Source organism: Cucurbita pepo, chromosome 11, assembly GCF_057944985.1.
Source record: "Cucurbita pepo subsp. pepo isolate OVF chromosome 11, ASM5794498v1, whole genome shotgun sequence".
Lineage (NCBI taxonomy): Eukaryota > Viridiplantae > Streptophyta > Magnoliopsida > Cucurbitales > Cucurbitaceae > Cucurbita > Cucurbita pepo.
In genome coordinates, this window is record NC_141808.1 from 526,728 (window position 1) to 545,137 (window position 18,410).

The 18,410-nt window shown below is 36.6% G+C and overlaps 2 protein-coding genes across 2 annotated transcripts; both read right to left on the bottom strand.

The window, feature by feature from the left end:
* Positions 1 to 1,434: 1,434 nt before the first annotated feature.
* Positions 1,435 to 5,495, bottom strand: LOC111805616 (squalene monooxygenase SE1). The gene is made up of 8 exons (XM_023690750.2): positions 5,060 to 5,495; positions 4,265 to 4,376; positions 3,992 to 4,166; positions 3,097 to 3,265; positions 2,718 to 2,936; positions 2,342 to 2,617; positions 1,975 to 2,253; positions 1,435 to 1,858 (listed from the first exon to the last, which is right to left on the bottom strand). The coding sequence occupies exons 1-8, from the start codon at positions 5,300 to 5,302 to the stop codon at positions 1,742 to 1,744; spliced, it is 1,590 nt and encodes a 529-aa protein (XP_023546518.2). The 5' UTR covers positions 5,303 to 5,495; the 3' UTR covers positions 1,435 to 1,741.
* Positions 5,496 to 12,218: 6,723 nt separating this feature from the next.
* On the bottom strand, positions 12,219 to 16,047 carry LOC111806152 (AP2-like ethylene-responsive transcription factor ANT). The gene is made up of 9 exons (XM_023691520.2): positions 15,262 to 16,047; positions 14,552 to 15,173; positions 14,376 to 14,458; positions 14,209 to 14,217; positions 14,010 to 14,098; positions 13,819 to 13,892; positions 13,621 to 13,671; positions 13,466 to 13,542; positions 12,219 to 13,311 (listed from the first exon to the last, which is right to left on the bottom strand). Exons 1-9 carry the CDS (start codon positions 15,584 to 15,586, stop codon positions 12,608 to 12,610), a joined length of 2,034 nt encoding a protein of 677 aa, XP_023547288.2. The 5' UTR covers positions 15,587 to 16,047; the 3' UTR covers positions 12,219 to 12,607.
* Positions 16,048 to 18,410: the final 2,363 nt, after the last annotated feature.

The window sequence follows — 18,410 nt, forward strand, 5'->3', positions numbered from 1 at the left end:
ACTCCCCTTAATAGGCTGCTTATGTTGGATGACGAAACCATTTGGGCCATGTTTAATGGGCTTTATTTGAGCCTCTACTCCCCTTAATGGCTGCTTATGTTGGACTACGAAACCGTTCTGCCCATTTTTAATGGGCTTCTAAAGTTGGACTACGAAACCGTTCGGCCCATTTTTAATGGGCTGCTTATGTTGGACTACGAAACCGTTTTGCCCATTTTTTAATGGGCTGTTAATATTGGACTACGAAACCATTTGGCCCATTTTTAATGGGCTTTATTTGAGCCATGCTTTAATGGGCTTTATTGGAGCCACTACTCCCCTTAATGGGCTGTTTATGTAATTGGCCCATTTTCAAAATGGGCTGCAGTTAACCCACTACTCCGCTTGATGGGCTGCTTATGTTGGATGACGAAACCATTTCGGCCATTTTTAATGGGCTTTATTTGAGCCTCTTCCCCTTAATGAGCTGCTTGCGTTGGACTACGAAACCGTTTGGCCCATTTTTAATGGGCCGCTTATGTTGGACTAGGAAACGTTTGGCCCATTTTTATTGGGCTGCTTATGTTGGACTACGAAACCGTTTGGCCCACTTTTAATGGTCTGCTTATGTTGGACTACGAAACCGTTTGGCCCATTTTTAATGGGCTGCTTATGTTGGACTACGAAACCTTTCGGCCCATTTTTAATGGGCTGCTTATGTTGGACTATGAAACCTTTCGGCCCATTTTTAATGGGCTTTATTTGAGCCTGCTCCTCTTAATGGGCTTCTTATTCGGATTACGAAACCAATTGGCCCAATTCTTTAATGGGCTATATTTGAGCCACTACTCCCATTAATGGGCTTCTTATGTAATTGGCCCATTTTTAAAATGGGCTATATTTAACCCACTACTTCCCTTACTGGGCTGGTTATGTTGGATAACGAAACCATTTGGGCCATTTTTATGGGCTTTATTTTAGCCTCTACTCCTCTTGATGCGCTGCTTATGTTGGACTACGAAACCGTTTGGCCCATTTTTAATGGGCTGCTTATGTTTGATTACGAAACCATTTGGCCCATTTTTAATGGGCTGCTTATGTTGGATTACGAAACCATTTGGCCCATTTTTAATGGGCTTTATTTGAGCCTTTGCTCCTCTTAATGGGCTTCTTATTCTGACTACGAAACCAATTGGCCCGATTCTTTAATGGGCTTTTTTGGGCCACTACTCTTAATGGGCTGCTGATGTAATTGGCCCATTTTTAAAATGGGCTATAATTAACCCACTACTCCCCTTAGTGGGCTGCGTCTGTTGGATAACGAAACCATTTGGGCCATTTTTAATGGGCTTTATCTGAGCCTTTACTCCCCTTAATGGGCTGCTGATGTTGGACTGTGAAACCATTTGGCCCATTTGTTTAGGATAATATAAATTAATTTTCGAATAATATAAATGACAAGGCAATGGTGAGTACTAAATTGATTGTTTTGGAGATTACTCTGTTGAAAGTTACCAAGCTGTTTGAAAATACATTAATGTTGGGGTTTCTAGAACGGATTAAGAACATTTACATATTCCTGGCTCCTGTTCAAAAGTAGACAGGTTTATTAATCCACAATTAAAATGAAAATCTAACAAACAAAAAAGTGATTTGTCTTCCCTGCAATGCCCGACAGCCTGAGGATGCCTCTTCTTCCTCCTCAGGTATGATACAAACAAATGCCCAGTTTGATCCTTCCTTTGTGTATCATCGTGTCACTTCATGCTTTGGTTTTAAGAACTGGTGGGCTTCTGTAATAAGCAGGAAGAGTAGCAGGGAAGAACATCTGTCTAACTCCTTCCGCCTTGATAATCGGAAATATGATTCCTGATGCGCTCTGCAACAAATCAATTCATTTCTCATTACAACACTTTCCCTACGAAGTTCTTAAAGTTTTCAAAGGAAAATATGAATGGAAGGTGTTTTGTTCTGTTTTGTCTGTTCATAACTCACATAGACCAATCTTGCTCCAATCCAGATGCCTTTCGGAGAAGGAAATGGAAGCAGTAAGCGACCAACTCCGTATATTGCCACTGCAAAGAAATGGAGAACCAGACTTAATGGGCGAGGATTCAATCCCGAGAGCAAGGACACGGGTCCATTTGAGAATATTCCTCCAAGGCTCAAATAATCAAAGCAAGCTTGTCTCATTTCCTTCCTGGCTTGATCAGGCGATGCACAAAAGACCTTGTATAATGCCCCTGCCAATGTGTTGATTGTAGAAGCCACTGGCTGCAGTTTGAGACGAATAAATTAGCTTTACTAATGGCCTTCTGTGAAATTGCTTATAGGAAAAAGTAAACATAAACTAAAATTATACCTTTCGCAGAGTGTAAAAGGATTCTAGATACTTGCAGAGAGTTGGTGCATCATTCAAGTCCTTCAGTGGCTTGAGAAGGTTCCTGAGCACAACAATATCAGACAAAGCAACTGTCATTCCTCCACCGGTGAGAGGGTGGCGCATGTTGAATGCATCACCCATTAGTAAGGCACCGGGCGTCGGTTGGGGAGCAGCAGGCATGCTTCTATTTGGCATTGTCCTTATATTACCCTTGTCAATAGCAGCTATAAAGGCATCATGGATTTGCGGAGGAACCTGCACGAGTAATGGTAATTCATTAGTTCGAAGCACTAAATTTAACACATAAATGTTAAGATGAAAGTTGGCATGAATGGGACAGTTGAAAAAATTGTACCTGAGGAGCTACTGTGGTCTTCAAATACTTTTCCATTTCACCATTTGATATAGAGGGAACCTTCTGACCAGGAACATCAACCAGACAACGGATCTCGGTGCTACTGATGGGATAGAACAAAATAGGAGAAGGATCTCCGAGAACAACATGTCCATGATTTGCAAAAGGAAGTTGGCAATTCTCCAGAACCAATCCCACAAAACAAGATGGAACATCAACCTGCGAAAGATAGAGATGATAAAGGGCTCGGAATTTGAAGAACGTATTCGATAATTTCATGCAGTTAGCAAAATGAAATTAGAATAATTCAGCAGCCAATCAAATCCTAAAGAGAAAATGTCTATTTTGAGGTACCACTGAATAATTGAAGCCTCCTTACCATAGGCTTGCAAAGAGAGCGGCGCAAATTTGAGAAGCACCCATCACAAACAATGGTCAGAGGTGCATACGCTGTTTTTTCTTCACCATTTTTAGACTTATACTGCACACCTTTGATCGTTCCCTTTTCTTCAAGCAACGAAGTAACTGTTCCTTGCTCCAATCTTACACTACAAGAAATGGAAACAGAGCAAATAAAAAGTCACATTGATGAGTCAAATCCAAGTATTTATTCATTATCCAATCACAAGAAACACAGACTTGGAGTATCAATGGTGAATCAATGGCCATGGTTGAACTCTCTAGAGACTTTAACTAGATTCATGCAAAGCATTCCTTACAAGAATGTGAAAACTTCTACCTACGCGTTTTAAAAATTTTGAGGAGAAACTAGGAAAGCTAAAGAGAATAATGGCTGCTAATGGGGCATGGGCTGTTACAAATGGTATCGGAGCTAGACCTTGGGCAGTGTGCCAGCGAAGACGTTGGGCTCCCAAGGGGAGTGGAGTATAAGATTCTATATCGGTTGGAGAGAGGAACGAAGCATTCCTTATAAGAGTGTGGAAACCTCTCCTTCGCATATTAAAAACTTTGAGAAAAAGGCCGAAAAGGAAAGTGCAAAGAGGATAATACTTAAATCCATTTATTTATGTAAAAATAACATGAATTTCACCGTCATATTGTCCGAGTCTGCTTAACGATATGGTCAAATCTCTAACGTTTCAACAGCACAAGTTTCATACACAAGGAAATATAAAATATGGCTTGAATCATTACTTTAAAAGATCGGGCCATGGGACATTCGTAACATCTTCAACAGTCAGCACTACTGGGGGTTATTTAACTCATACTGTTAAAAATTCAAGGTGCGGAAAACAAAGACGAAATGAACATACTTGGGAAGGGAAGCAGCCTTCTCCCTCATTCTCTGTATGAAGCGTCCATTGTGGAAGCTTCGTCCAGATACATCAGACTGAAATTTTTCCAATGGGTAAGAAAGTTGAGTGTTCTTTCCATCCTTGAAAAGGGCATAGCCATACACCTTCTGTGCATCAATTTCCTCAACACAATCTGCAATACAAACATGTATTTTCCTTAATTACTGATGAATATTGTACTTCGAAAGAAAATAGAGTTGTAAATGAAATTTCCCCAGCCCAATTACAAACCTTGCAGTCCTAACTCAATCAATTTGAGGTAGCCCCCAGGCTGCAATAATTCACCGACGATTCTATCAGGCTCTGTCAAGTCTCTTTCAATCACGTGAACTAGACGACCATCCTATCAAATTTGATATGATCAGCTTGGTTCCAAAGTGAAATATGAGGAACAACAAAAATAGAAAAAAAATAAATAAATAAAACCAATAAGAAGAGGGATGTGGATATAAACAATCCAACCCCAATAATTAACTTCTTTACCAAAAGGAAATTCATATAGTTATTCACCGAAGATCGAACAACAATTATATAGATTTGTTAAAAATTAAAATATACATTCGAACCTTCTGCTTAAGTCAGCAATAATCAAAACCATTTTACAACGAAATTGAAGCACTCCATTTATCCATATAAAAATCATCTGGTGGCGACATAAAACTTTCATCCAATAACAAATTAGAAGGGGGAAAACGACAGAAAAACGATCATCCAGTCATTTCATTGGTTACATGGACAAGCAATTGACATCCCGAAGTAATATCTTTCTTCTTTCCATTTTTCTTCCTCTCATCCATAATCCATAACTTTGCGATGGATTCTTTCATTCTGAGGGTTTCTATGCATCAAATATAAACAGCATGCAAATACCCCAAGTTTTCATTAATAATAAGGGCCAGAAGGAGTAATTAGATGCGTGGTGGCGCGAACAGGACGGAGAAAAATGCAGAGAGAGAGAGAGAGAGAGAGCGAACAGAAGTACAGAACAGATTCAAAATTCAAAAGAAAGCAATAAAACCGATGTACCTTGCCGAGAGTGTGAGCAAGAGCGGAACCGGCAACACCTGCTCCGACGATGATAACGTCGGCGTCGCCGTCGACGGATCTGCATTCTCCGTTGGTGGCTGAAGAGCTTATGACACCCTCGCTCCTCGGCGTGGAATCGGCTCCTCCTCGACGATTCCTCCTAGGAGAGACGAAGAAAGAGAGTGCAATGGCAAGGCCGAGGACGGCGGCCAAGATCCAGCCAAAGGCGCAGTAATCAACCATTGTTTCCTCGTTCCAGAGAATGCAAAATCCCAGCAACCACACGGAGATCACCGCAGCGGCGACGACGACGACGACGAAAGATTATCGGTCAGTCTAGAAGATTCGGTTAAGGGGAGTGAAAATTGAGGAAGAGGGGATGATTTTATAGAATGTGTGTGGTGAAAAGGAAGCCACATTATACATTGGTGCCGTCCCGTCTCCTTGAATGAACAGTCGCATAGGATATAATTAGTTACAGCTCAAATGTGGCGCCTAATACTAACTTGCGCCGCTTAACATCCGCATCTCTCCTAAATTACTCTCAATTATCTCCCAACTCCCAACTAATTTACATTCTATGCTAATCCATTTCTAACTTCTTAATTCTTTTAAAAATTTATAAAAAATCACAATATTATTTCTTTCATTTCATAAAATATTTTAAAGCAAATTATTTGGATTATGCTTCAAATAATAATTTTTACATTTTCCTAATCATTTTTTTACGTGTACTTTGTAAGGGGATAATAAGAAGATTTCACAAAATTAATGTAACATAATTGGTGGTCCTCAGCCCTTGGATTTCATAAGAAAATAATAGAATATTACGCCAAAAGATGGGGGACCGTGATCACCCACCAATGCCATAACTTTCATTTTGAACAATATTATAATGTTGTACCATACGTATGTTACAAAATTTTGTTCTTCACAAGATTATAATAATTATCTGAATTTGTAATGAAATTATATGAAACGTCTAATAATATTCCACCATTTATATATTTCTAAGTATAAATTTTGTATTTAAATTACTACGAAATACGTACAAATAATTTATTTGATGATATATTTAAATAATAATTTAATTTTTGAAAGATGAATGTGCTCTGTAATTAAAATCAGATTTTAAGACAAGTAATGTTTGATGTGATGTAATAAATATATAATAATTTTTTAAAAATAATTGGAAGATCGTAACATCTTTTCTAATCCAAGAAAGAAAGGAAAAAAAACGTGAATCATAAGTTTATTTTATAATATTCTAATATTCATTTTTAATTTTTATAAAAATAATGTACGTATTTAATCATTTTATGCGTATACACAATTTTTATGTTGAGCTATATGAACATACCTAAATAGTGATGTTTAATTTACATATTTTGATATTAAAACACTGGAATTTTAAAGACTTGAAGTTGATGTTTGGAAGTTGATAGGGCCTTATGCTATTTGAGTTTCACATTGGCTAATTAAAATGAAGATTATTGATATATAAGTGAAAAATAATATCTTCATACGTATGAGATATTTTGGATTAATCAAAAGTAAATCCACGAGAGTTTATGCTCAAAATAGACAATCATACCAATGTAGAGGTTCGATGTTTCTAACATTATATCATAATTATGTCTTTATTTTTGTAAGTCCCGAAAGTATAGTCATAGCGACTCGTGTTGAAAAAATATATATTTTTATTTGAGGGTCGAAAGATTAGTTATAGTTACAAAATTTTAGTTAAAAAAGAGTTTTAGTTGATGTACTTCAGCTTAATGCACTGACAAATGCACGTATTCAAAGTTGAATGAACACACTTGTAAGCTTCACTAACCAATGGTTTATTAAATATAATAACATATACTAATTCTTATAAAAGAACAAACAAGCGAGCATGGAATCCTTTATTATTATTATTATTATTATTTTAATTCTCAACACATAAGCGGAACGCAAATTCCATTTCCTCGTGCATCACGTGCGTTGAGATCCATTCCACGTGAAAAATGTTGAACGAGTTCCCATCGCAAGAGCTTCTCTCTGTTTCATACTTCTCTTCACGACCCAATTTCCCATTCATATTTCGATAATCATTTTGTAATACAAACATGAATATGTAACATTTGACTGACAATATATTGCTTTTAATTATTTCATTTTTGTTTTTAAAACAAGTATACTAACAAGAAATTATTATTTTATTAAAATATTTAGACCCACCATCTTAGATTACTCGAATAATATTTTTTTAGCATATAAAATTTCACATACATATTAATAATATTCAATCCATCCATTAAAAAAATATTATTTTTTTACCGTGAAAAAGCTATGTGGCATTCTCTTAGTGTTGAAATATGTTGACTTTTTGTTAATAAACTTCCATGGTTTTAAAATAATATAATTACAAAATTTTAATATATTAAAATTAAATCTTCAAAATCTAAAAACTCTTTAAATTACAAATTTTCAATTTTGTATTTCGTTAGAGATATCTTATAATCAAATATATATTCGAGAGATAAAAGGGATCTAAAAAAAAAAAACTATGGGAGAGTAACATATATATATATATATATATTGTTTTCTTCTTTCAAAAGGGAATTTGACTTGTCTACTGTCTATAGGACCCCATAGCAGAGCGGTGGGCTGATTGGTGGGATTTTATTTATTTATTGCGTGGTCGAAAAATAATTTGAAATTATATTAGTTGTCATTAAAAAGAGAAAAAGAACTATCCATAGGTTTTGGTCAGAATCGAAACTCGTCCATTGCGTGAAGGGACGAATTTTGAATCTTCCCCTCATGTTTGGCCATCAAAGTTAAAATGACGACAATAACATCAAAAGAAAAACTATGATGTAGGACGGGCATGTGAATCTCTTTACTAATATAAAAAAAATATCATAAAATAGAATAAAGTTATTAGACAATTTGAGAATGAATATTTTGTGCGGAGAAATATGCACCACTGTCATAGCTAACTACTATGGTGTGGAGAAATTATTGATATTAATACAATATATTTATATATATGGCATATTATTGAAAATTAGTTCATTTTCAATTAATGTGCATTTGTCTTTGTCTGGGATCTTCCATGACCGAAATAAATGGACGTATATCAGAGGGAGACGATACAAAATCTACCACCACTCAAAATCTTATCTCTATTTTCTATAATTTAAAAAATGCAAAAATCTTTCCTTTATTATATACATGGAGATTTCTTTAATCACATCTAACACTTATTAAGAGTTAATTTGATTGAATAATTGGAGGAGGTGAAGGCATCAAATATAGACTTTGGATGGTAGTAGCAATTTAATAGGCTTTATTGAAATTTAAGAAGCTAACTTGTGATGACTAAAGCCTAGTAGTGTCGGCCCAGCAAACTAACAAACGACAGATGGACAATCTACGTACCCACCACCTTAAGCCCAAATAGAACAGTTACTTGGGCTCATGAATTGCCCAAGTTGGCACATGGGCCGGAGTGGTGTACCAAGATAAGATGTGTGAGTGATTAAGAGGGGGAAAGAAGGTGCAGCAGATAGGAGGAGGAGGGGCGATGGAGTAATGGGGAGGGCAGAGCAGAGGAGCGCAGGAGAGGGGCAGGCATGTGGACATATTTGAGTTGACAGATAATAAAATAAGAGCGGCGAGGGGGAAGAAGAGGAGTGGGCCAAGTAACAGCTGGAGGGATCACGAGGCGCCGTAGCCTGTGTAGGATTTAGGCAAAAGAAGGCGCAAAGATTCTACCTTGGATACGCGATGTAGACATTTCCCTCTACTCTCTACTCCTCTCTACTCTACACCCTTTGTCTTGTCACCTTCTCCTACCACTTTTTTCTTTTCCTTTTTTTTTTTATTTATTTTTATAATTACATTCTGCCTCCATTTTCATTTGAACTGTCCCCTAAATTGTTTTTCTATCCCAAGTTATAAACAATAATGATAATAAATAGGGAACATTAATTACAATCTGAATGAGACAAAAAGACAGACAAATGTAATGCATGGATCAAGCATGAATGAGTATATAGAAACCAAAACACATCACCTACTCACTCTGTTCAATTCATATCACTCCTTTTTGGACCCCCACAGACAGAGACAGTGACAGTCATTCTGCAAAATAATTACAAGCATAATTGAACTAATTAAAACATTATACTCTAAATAATGGAAAAGTTTGAATCTCCATTCAAATACGCGTGCTTTTGACGTAAAAAGAAAAAGAAGACAATCCCATGAAGGGTTAGCACCAGAAGACAAAGGGTTGGTGTACAGTGTTGGTATTGGTCCAATTTACTAAAAATAATGAGACAGGAATGAGTCCTTTAAATTGGAAACATAGTGAGTGTGTTAGGACAAACCCATGTCTCGTCCCCTCGGAATAAACAAGAAATCCAAATGGAAACATAGCACATGATTTATTTATTAGATATTAAAAATAATAGAGGTGTATGAATGAGCACAAAAGTAGAGAGAAAAACGATGCATTTTTTCCAGATGTCCTTGGCGTTGCAGTTTTGTATTTGGACAGCTGCTGGAGCTGGGTGGGTGCTGCCTCTGAATCAATAAATGTCGTACACCAACACTAAACTTTGTTTCTCCCCTCGTCTTTCTTCTCAACTTCACCTCCCATGTCACGACATTTTTCATTAATGCCTTCTTTCCCTTCCCTCTACATGAAATATAAATTCTTGTAACTTTCTTTCTACCATTTTATTCAACAAATTTCACGTCCATAAACATGTTATCTTTCAATTATATGGGTTCAGAATTGTCATGAATATTTTATTTATAAATATTACTCGTAACATTCTCCACTTTCATTCATGAATTTATTAGATTCATTTATTTCATCTCGTATCGGTACATGAATCATTTTTATTTATTTATGTATGAGTATTGGTGTTGCTTTGATTCTAGAATGAATCATTTTTATTTATTTATGTATGAGTATTGGTGTTGCTTTGATTCTAGAATGAAAATTAATATTACTATGCGGTATAAAAATTTGTCTAACATTATTTTGAGATGTGAAGTTAAAACTTTGTAAGTGAGATTTTGTAATGTGAGAGATACCACCGGTATATGTAGAATAATATCTTGCTTTCAAACCATGTAATTTTTTGCGTCCATTTGTTTAATCTCTATTTTACTTCCGCTTTCACTACAACAATGGATATAAGTGCATTTTAGTTGTAACATTAATGTACAACAATATGTTTGTGATTGTTTTCTTATCTAAACGATGTAAGACTCGGATCAAACTCGAACGGATGTATATAGCTTTTCTATTTGATTTAGGAAAAAAGTATATATATATATCCATAGCTACCCAGTTGATTTTGACGTCTCATATTGATCAACTTTCAAGAAAATTCCTCTCATACATCCATCTCTATATCACTCCGTACCTAAAATGCCGTTGATTTATCTTCTTTATGCTTCATCAATCAATCAATTTTCATACAATAATAATTTAAAATGAGGAATGAATTCCTATGAATAATGAGTGGGAAATTAGAGCAATCCAGGTCGTGCGCAACCAACCAAGCCCAATCAATCAAGTATTTTAGAGTTTTGTTAAGAGTGTTAATAATGATATGATTAGGGTCTTTTTGGGTTATGAATAACAATCGGAAGCAGCTGTCAACAACATCATCGTGGGTTTGTGCTAATTAATTATGCATGTATTGTTTGACTAATTAAGTGTTTTTTTTAAAAATTAAGATAATGAGGTTCCACTATTTGCTAATCCTTTTGACTAATCGAACTCATTTCCACCCCTTTTTTTTTTTTTTTTTTTTTTTTTTTCCTTTAATTTATATTTTCTGACTCTCAGATCAAATCCATGCCTTCCTTTTTCTTTTTCTTTTTCTTTTTCTTTTTTTGGCGGATGAAAATTGTAGAATTCCTTTTTGTATTTGGAATTTCTTTTGAATTTGGCAAAGCATGTCAACAAAGTGAATCTTGACATAAATCTAAACAAACAAAAGAAGAGAAAGAAATTAGGAAAGTCTCAAGCCCTCTCTTTCATTAATATTTATTTTTTGTTTTCTGTTCTAAGGGTTCATTGAAAAGACATGAAATTTTATATATATATATAAGTTAACTTAAGGTAAAACAAATAATAGCCAAATAATTTAGAATATATTATTTACAAATTTAATATTAAGGTAAGAATAATTTGAAGATGTCCCAAAAATGAGCAAGATAGTTTGTTGGTTTAGTAGCTAAAATATAAGAAGGCTATGTTAGTGTTAAGGTAGGGTTTGAATTTTGGGTACCATCGTCTCCTTTATTTGTATTATTATTATTATTATTAGACCAAAGCCACCAAAAATTTTGTTTCAACTTGCCAATTTTCCTGGATTTGCGCCAACATTTTGTTGCCCACCAATCATTTTTTACCAATAATTTCAACTCCATCTTACACGTGTATACATTGCATTTTAATTGTTATGATAAACAATAATTTCAATTCCTTCCTCTATTTCTATTATTATCTCGATTTTGGTATTAAAAAATAAATCATTTCATCCTAGAACCAAATAATAATAATAATAATAATAATAATAATAATAATAATAATAATAATAATAATAAAAGTAGCACATTCACACTTGGACATGGAATAACTTTTACTTAAAGGGACATGCTAGTATGATACTCGAGTAAAAGAGAAATATATGAATAAAAGAGATTTGCACCTTTCTTTTTGGTAAATCTATTATAAAAACTCTGAGGTTAAACATGTTTTCCCTTGAGCAATTCTATGTCGAAGACTTCATGAAAGTTTTTTCTGAAGACAAAACATTTTGAAAGGATCCGGGTTGATTTGTAGCAATATTCTTCACTGTTAGAAGCGAGGAGTCCCTGGCATCGAGAATGAAGGAGATTGCTGGGGTCATTAGAAGTCATCAATCATAGAAGTAACGACTAAGTAGTGTGACTCTATTAAGATAGAAGGTTACATGGGATTGGGGCGAAAACAAAATTAGTTATTACACTAAATGAGACTTAGTGAAGAAGTGGGAGAGATGAGAATGGGTAGCAACCTCCGTTGCCTTTTGGGAAAGCGAATTGTAATAAAGGAGAGGATAGCAATTATGAGGAAGTGCAAGATTACTTTAAATTTCACTAACATCAAATCATTGAGAATTTAATCATTACTTCTCCCCATCTTTTGTATTTGAAATGCCAATAAGAGGAGACCCCCAAAAGGGTTTAATTTGAAGACAGATGGATTACAGACGCACAAGTCGGACCCCACGATGCTTCATTCTTTACTCCCACTCACTCACTCACTCACTCACTCACTCACTCACTCACTCACTCACTCCTGGGAAATAAAGAAAAAGGGATTGTAATCAAAATTCTATCTTCTTTTTCCCTTGTCTCCCAGACATCATCATTTTTTTTTTTTCTTGCTTTCTTTCTTTTCATTCGCCTTCATGCAAACAAAAATTTTCAAAAACTAAATGCCAAACTAATCAAGGAAAGACAACGGGTTGTGTTTCTTTTTTTTAATCAAGTGTCATTCCAAGCTGCAAAAACAGGCAAATGTGCCATGGAAATGGCTGTTGGCCTCAGCTGCTGTGGGGTTGGGTACCAAGACCCCACCCCGCTTGTTGCACCAATTAGCTTTGACGCCATTGATGCATTCGTCTTGTCAGGGCTACCTTCTCTCGAGCTACTCAAACTCGTCACCAGCGACGACGAATTTGAAAAATGCGTTACTTGTTTGTTCAAATCATCTTCAATTCCATGACTGTTAGTAGTGTTCAACGCTTCGATACCGATCAAGTTTTGCAATGCCATCGAAAACGAAGCATTTGGATAGTCTCCCGACGCGGCCATCGACTTATTATGATGATGATCTAGTGATTCAGCAATACAAGTAGCAGCTCCCTGTTGGTGTTGTTGATGAGAAGGATTCTGATACAATGCCATCTTCCAATCCGTACCATTGCCGTCTGGATTCATTTCAATCCCGCCATTATTGTTAGATGCAACAGAGGAATCGTAGGCGGCAGCGGCAGCAGCAGCAGCATCAGTTCTTGGGTCGACGACCACCTCCTTGTTCCTTCTGGCAAGCTCACCAGCCAGTAGGGTATTGCTGGCCATGATTCTCTCGACGTCATATCTTGAAATGTCAAAGTTGGTGACCGCATTTACACCGCGGAATTTGATTGCTGCAATGTCGTAAGCCTCAGCCGCTTCCTCTTGCGTGCCTGACAATATTTCTCAATTAATGAATGACACACACCACATTTTCAAACCAAATATTTTGGAATTTAGAGACCTTCTGTTCCGACACAACACATTAATTCTTATCCAAACATTTAATCACTCATAAAGTAATTCATAGCTAAAAAACAAACTCACTAAATGTCCCAAGGTAAAGATCTTTGTTTCCAGCAACTCTCCCAATCCTCGCCTGCCATCTTCCATGTTGGTGATGCCTGTTTAACAAACAATTAATTACACTTAGCAACAAATAATAAAGATTAGTGTAACCATTATGGACAGAATAAAAGAACCTTGTGACTCCACGGAAAACTGAAGCGCCCCTCGAAAAGCCACTGCTTTTCCTGCAAAAAACAAAGAATACCAATGGAATATACGATTACGAACAAAATCTGAAACAGAGAGGAAATGAAAAGGTAAAAGGGATGATGAGATGATGATGATGATGATGAAATTTTGAATTAAAAAACCAAACTTTTAATTTTTTTTACCTTCTCAAGTGGGCAACATATTCCTGGCGGCTCATATTCTTCATTTCTTCCAGTTCAGTCTGATAATTCTCCAACTGCCAAAAAAACATAATTAAATGTATTAAAGATTTAAGCTTTTGAATCACTGAGACGAGAAATGATGAGGGTTTTTTTTTTTTTTTTTTTTTTGGTTTTAGAGATTTGAAGCATACAGGAAAGTTAATATGCGTGGAGGGTCCCCAATACTTGAGGGCAGCAAGATCGTAAGCTCTTGCAGCTTTTTCTTCCATATCATATCCCCCTTCAAATTTTGAGTAATAAACATAAAGTTTAGGTAATATTTCAAACAACACAGCTGAAATGAAGCATTATATTTTGTTGGCCATAAGCTTGAAGGAAACCAAAACTTACCAAGATAAACTGTAATGGTGAAATGTGAAATGGCATTCCCGTCAAGAACAGACCACGACAAGAAAGAATGTAAAACGGTCAATCCAAAATGGAAGCTTATGAGAAAAGAACATGAAAACTTGAAATTAAAAATGGGTTTTCTTTTCTTTTTTTTTCTTGTTACAAACCTTGTCTTCCTTTCCTTGTTTGCCCTTCTTTCTTGCAACTATTATCCCAGAGATGAGCTTCATATCTCCCAGTCCACCTGTGTCTGAGGTATTTCCAAACCAAAAGGAACAAAGCTTGAAAAAAGTTGTATTGTATTAGAATGGGATTAAAAAGATGAATAATGAGGTAATGGAACCTTGTGACGCCACGATATTGGGAGGTTCTTTGGCCAAAAGTATCGATGGACTTGCGGTGAACGGGCTGCTTCTGGCAGAGTTTTCCAGGGCCTCGTTTTTTAGTTTCTACGACGGCGCCGTCGCCTCCAGTAAGGGAGATCTGGCCAGAAGCCGTGAATGAGCTCGATTGAGAACCTGGGCTCATCGACAAGCTCAGCGACTGCAATTCCCCACAACTCATTCCACCAATGGAGACAGAGTTACCGCCACTGCCGCCGTCATGTACGAGAGCGCCTCCGCCGCCTCCAGTAATTTGTTGGTCCAGATTATTATGGGCGCCGGCATAGTGAGAACGAGAGACCCAGTTTCTAAGGCAAGGGATTTCGTCGTCGTCAGCGGGTAGAATTTGAGGATCGCAACCTCCAATTCCAATGGAAGATGGAACCAGCCCTGAGTAGTATTGATGGGTATTTTGCATCAAAATCTGCTGCTGTTGATTTTCTCTAATGGGTCTATGAAGAAGGTCCAAGGAATGCTCCCTGTCGGGTTCGGATTCAGCATTTTGATTGAAATAGCCTCGACCCCCCATTGTTGCACCACCCAGAAAATCCTCTAGCTTCGGCGAAGAACTCGGAACCATCCCTTCCAAAACAAAAACCAACAAATTTCAGAACACCCCCGGAACACTAAATAACAAAACAGAGGAAAGAAGAAAAGAAAAGAAAAGAACCTTCGGTTTGTGATCTTGAAAGGGCTTCCATAATACAGAGTGAGCCATCGGATTTGAGCGGCATTACAGAGAGGGAAGCAGCAGCAGAGTGATGAAGAGAAGCATTTTCAGCAATCCCATAAAAGATTTCAGAGTTATTGTTGTAATGAGGAGACAAGTAGAAGGCATTGGTAGCAGAGTGAGAATGGTGATGATTGTAGGGATGATGATCAGAGGCAGTAACCTCCATTTTCATGTGGGGAGAAAGAGAGAATCCCAACCAGCTGCTGTTGTTGTTATTATTATTATTATTATTATTATTCTCATTCTCGTTCATCGACTTCATCTTCTCTTCTGCTCTTCTTTCTTTCCTTCTCTAGCTGCAAGAACCGAAATCAATCATTGGGGACAAAGGGGGAGAATTCTTTTTAAAAATTTTATGGTTTACAAAATAACAAAAACACAGAACTAATGATGATACGAACTACTTTTAGTTCTCTCCTGGGGTTTTAAAAACTTTGCACCTCTTCCAATAAAAAAGAGTAATTACGGTATGGGTAAGAGAGGAGAAGGAGAGTGAAGAAGAAGAAGAAGAAGAAGAAGAAGAAGAAGAAGAAGGAAAAAAGGAATAACCCCAAGAATGGTTGGAAGGAAGAGTCCAGTTGTGCGAGCAATAGAGGAGAAGAGGGAACCCAGTTGGTCTCTTTAAACTCAACAATGAGAAGAGGCAGATGAGCAATGTTGTTGGGTAGCATCCCTGCACTCCATAGGGATCTGTGTATCTTTTACTTTTCCTTTCAACCCCACCTTCCATTTTCCTTCTCTTTTAATCCCTCCTCCTCCATTCTCAGTTTAGTTTCTTAATCATAATCATTATGATTCTAATTAGGGTTTAAGAAGAGTGACAGCAACAAAACACACAAACTCAGGGTACATTTTGGATAGATTTGAAGGGCAGGAGAAATCTGGGCACACCCCGATTGGGTCTCTTTGTATAGTACCACCCACTCCAACCTTATTTCTTGTTTTTTGCTTCAAATTTCAATTTAATTCAGAAATGCCAAAATGGTAAGCCCATTTTTCTTACTTACTGCCTCCCTGTGGCTGTAAGAGGGTCGCAGCCCCATCGACCATCGCCCATCACCCATCACCCATCACCCATCGTTGGTTGCTAAGATGGTGTCGCAATCTAAATGGAAGCAAGCACCTGGAAACTGGATTATAATTGGTTTGTATTTGGAGGAAAACACATGGACTAAATAGTAGCCAACATGGATAAAGACGTAACCTTCTCGTCTATTGCCTTTTTGACAATTTCTTCAACTACTGCACCAACCATTTTCGTCCTACTTATTTAATCTACATTTTTTTTGTATTATTTAATTCCAAATTCTTACTGCTATGAGTCCAACTTTTTCAAGAACACCCAAATAGAATCAAAGAAAATAATTCAACCCAGTCCACTCCATCAATTTAATTAGTTTTGATTTAATCTGTCGGTTTCAATCACTTTCACGTGTCAGTATCAAGTGATTTGATTGGGTGTGGTATTGTGCCCCAACACTCTAATATATATATAGGTATTGGATAATGTAGAGCTCAAATGTGTTGTATCTAACTTGGCTGCTTATACACTTCATTTGTCCACCTCACGAGGTGTTGGATTGTATGCTTTGTCGACTAAAATCACAAAAAGATGGTGTTGGGCCTTCGGTTGGTAGTTGTCGGGTAAACCAATGGTACATGAATGAACTAATACCTAACAAACACTTTCAAAAACTGAAATGCACCGCTGCCTATATCAACCTCGTGCACTTCATTTTTTGTGGCTCAATCATAGAAACTTCATTTGATTTGTTTCTGGAATGCAAAAAAATGAGTTTTTACTGTTAAGAAGCAAATAATACCCATCGTTGTAGATTTTGTCCACTTTTGCTCGTTGCGTATCATCGTAGGTGTCTTGCTCTGATATTACTTATAACAGCTCAAGGCCACTGCTTAAGATATTGTTAGCTTTGATCATACCAGTAACAACCCATGTCTACCACTTATTGTCAGTCTCACGATTTTAAAATGTGTCTACTGAAAATAGATTTTTACACTCTTATAAGGAACGGTTCATTTGGCTCTCCAATCGAAGTGGGATCTGACACACCCCTAAGTGGCATTGGTGAAATTATATAATTGAATAAAAAGTTAAATCATTGTGTTACTTTCTCCGTCGCATTTCGTTGTCCCGTACAATTATTCTGTTTTCAATTCCAGGAAAGAACAAAGGCATTGTGGAGAGAAAGAAGACGTCATTTTCCGACATGGCAGCATCTCAAATTTGTAATAACAATAAAGGCATTGATATGTAGAGGTTTAATTTGTAAAGAAGTAGAATTAAGATGATACCCAAAAAGCAAGCAAGAAGGAAGGGGAAGTGGATACTGAAAAGCAGGCGCAGCACTTGGTTCGAAATACAACCCCAATAATTGATTCCTGTATATACCACCACTTTTCACTCTTTTTCTTCTTCTTTTTTTTTTTTTTTTCTTCACAAAAGCCTATGAATTTAGTTTGAATGGAATATTCAGAAATCAAATGGGAATTCCAAAAGCTGTTGTTCCAGGTTCTAAGTTGGATAAACAAATTTCTTACTAATATGATTCATGGGTAAAAAATATGGGATAATTAAGCTTAGGATTTCCCAGTCAAATTCTCTTTTACTTTGCTGTCTGCTTTATTGTTCCCAATGATAAGGACAAGGTAATAAATTTTTTTACTCATTTTTTTCTCCACCTTTTATTTCTTTCTTTTATTCATTGTGTTTTTCTGGTGTCCACCAACCATGTTTAAGGTTGTTTGTGAGTGGGAATGTTTTATTGCATGCAAATAAGATATGCATGGACATGATTTGGGGTAATTGTGTAAAGTAAGATATTATGAGTTGCGAGTCTAAAACGAATGGGTAATGTAACGGTGTTTGGGCAAAGGGTTTTGACCAATGCCATTTCTCTCTCGCTTTCTCGCTATTCCCTTTCATTTTCATTAACCTTTTCGAGGGAGAAACAAATGTGACAATAGTTGGTGGGTGCTCCCTCTTCTTCGCTTCCTTTTTCTTTTGCTTCTTTGTCTGCTTTTGATGACTTTTCAAACTTCACACTCAATATCAGCTTAGACTAGAT

Coding starts and splice junctions, on each gene's coding strand:
- LOC111806152 (XM_023691520.2), bottom strand. CDS start 15,586: ATGAAGTCGATGAACGAGAATGAGAATAATAATAATAATAATAATAAT. Junction 14,459..14,551: donor CAATATCGTGGCGTCACAAG/GTTCCATTACCT, acceptor GAAATACCTCAG/ACACAGGTGGACTGGGAGAT. Junction 13,893..14,009: donor CCACGCATATTAACTTTCCT/GTATGCTTCAAA, acceptor TTTTTTTGGCAG/TTGGAGAATTATCAGACTGA.
- LOC111805616 (XM_023690750.2), bottom strand. CDS start 5,302: ATGGTTGATTACTGCGCCTTTGGCTGGATCTTGGCCGCCGTCCTCGGC. Junction 4,377..5,059: donor TTGCTCACACTCTCGGCAAG/GTACATCGGTTT, acceptor CAAATTTGATAG/GATGGTCGTCTAGTTCACGT. Junction 3,266..3,991: donor AAGGCTGCTTCCCTTCCCAA/GTATGTTCATTT, acceptor CATTTCTTGTAG/TGTAAGATTGGAGCAAGGAA.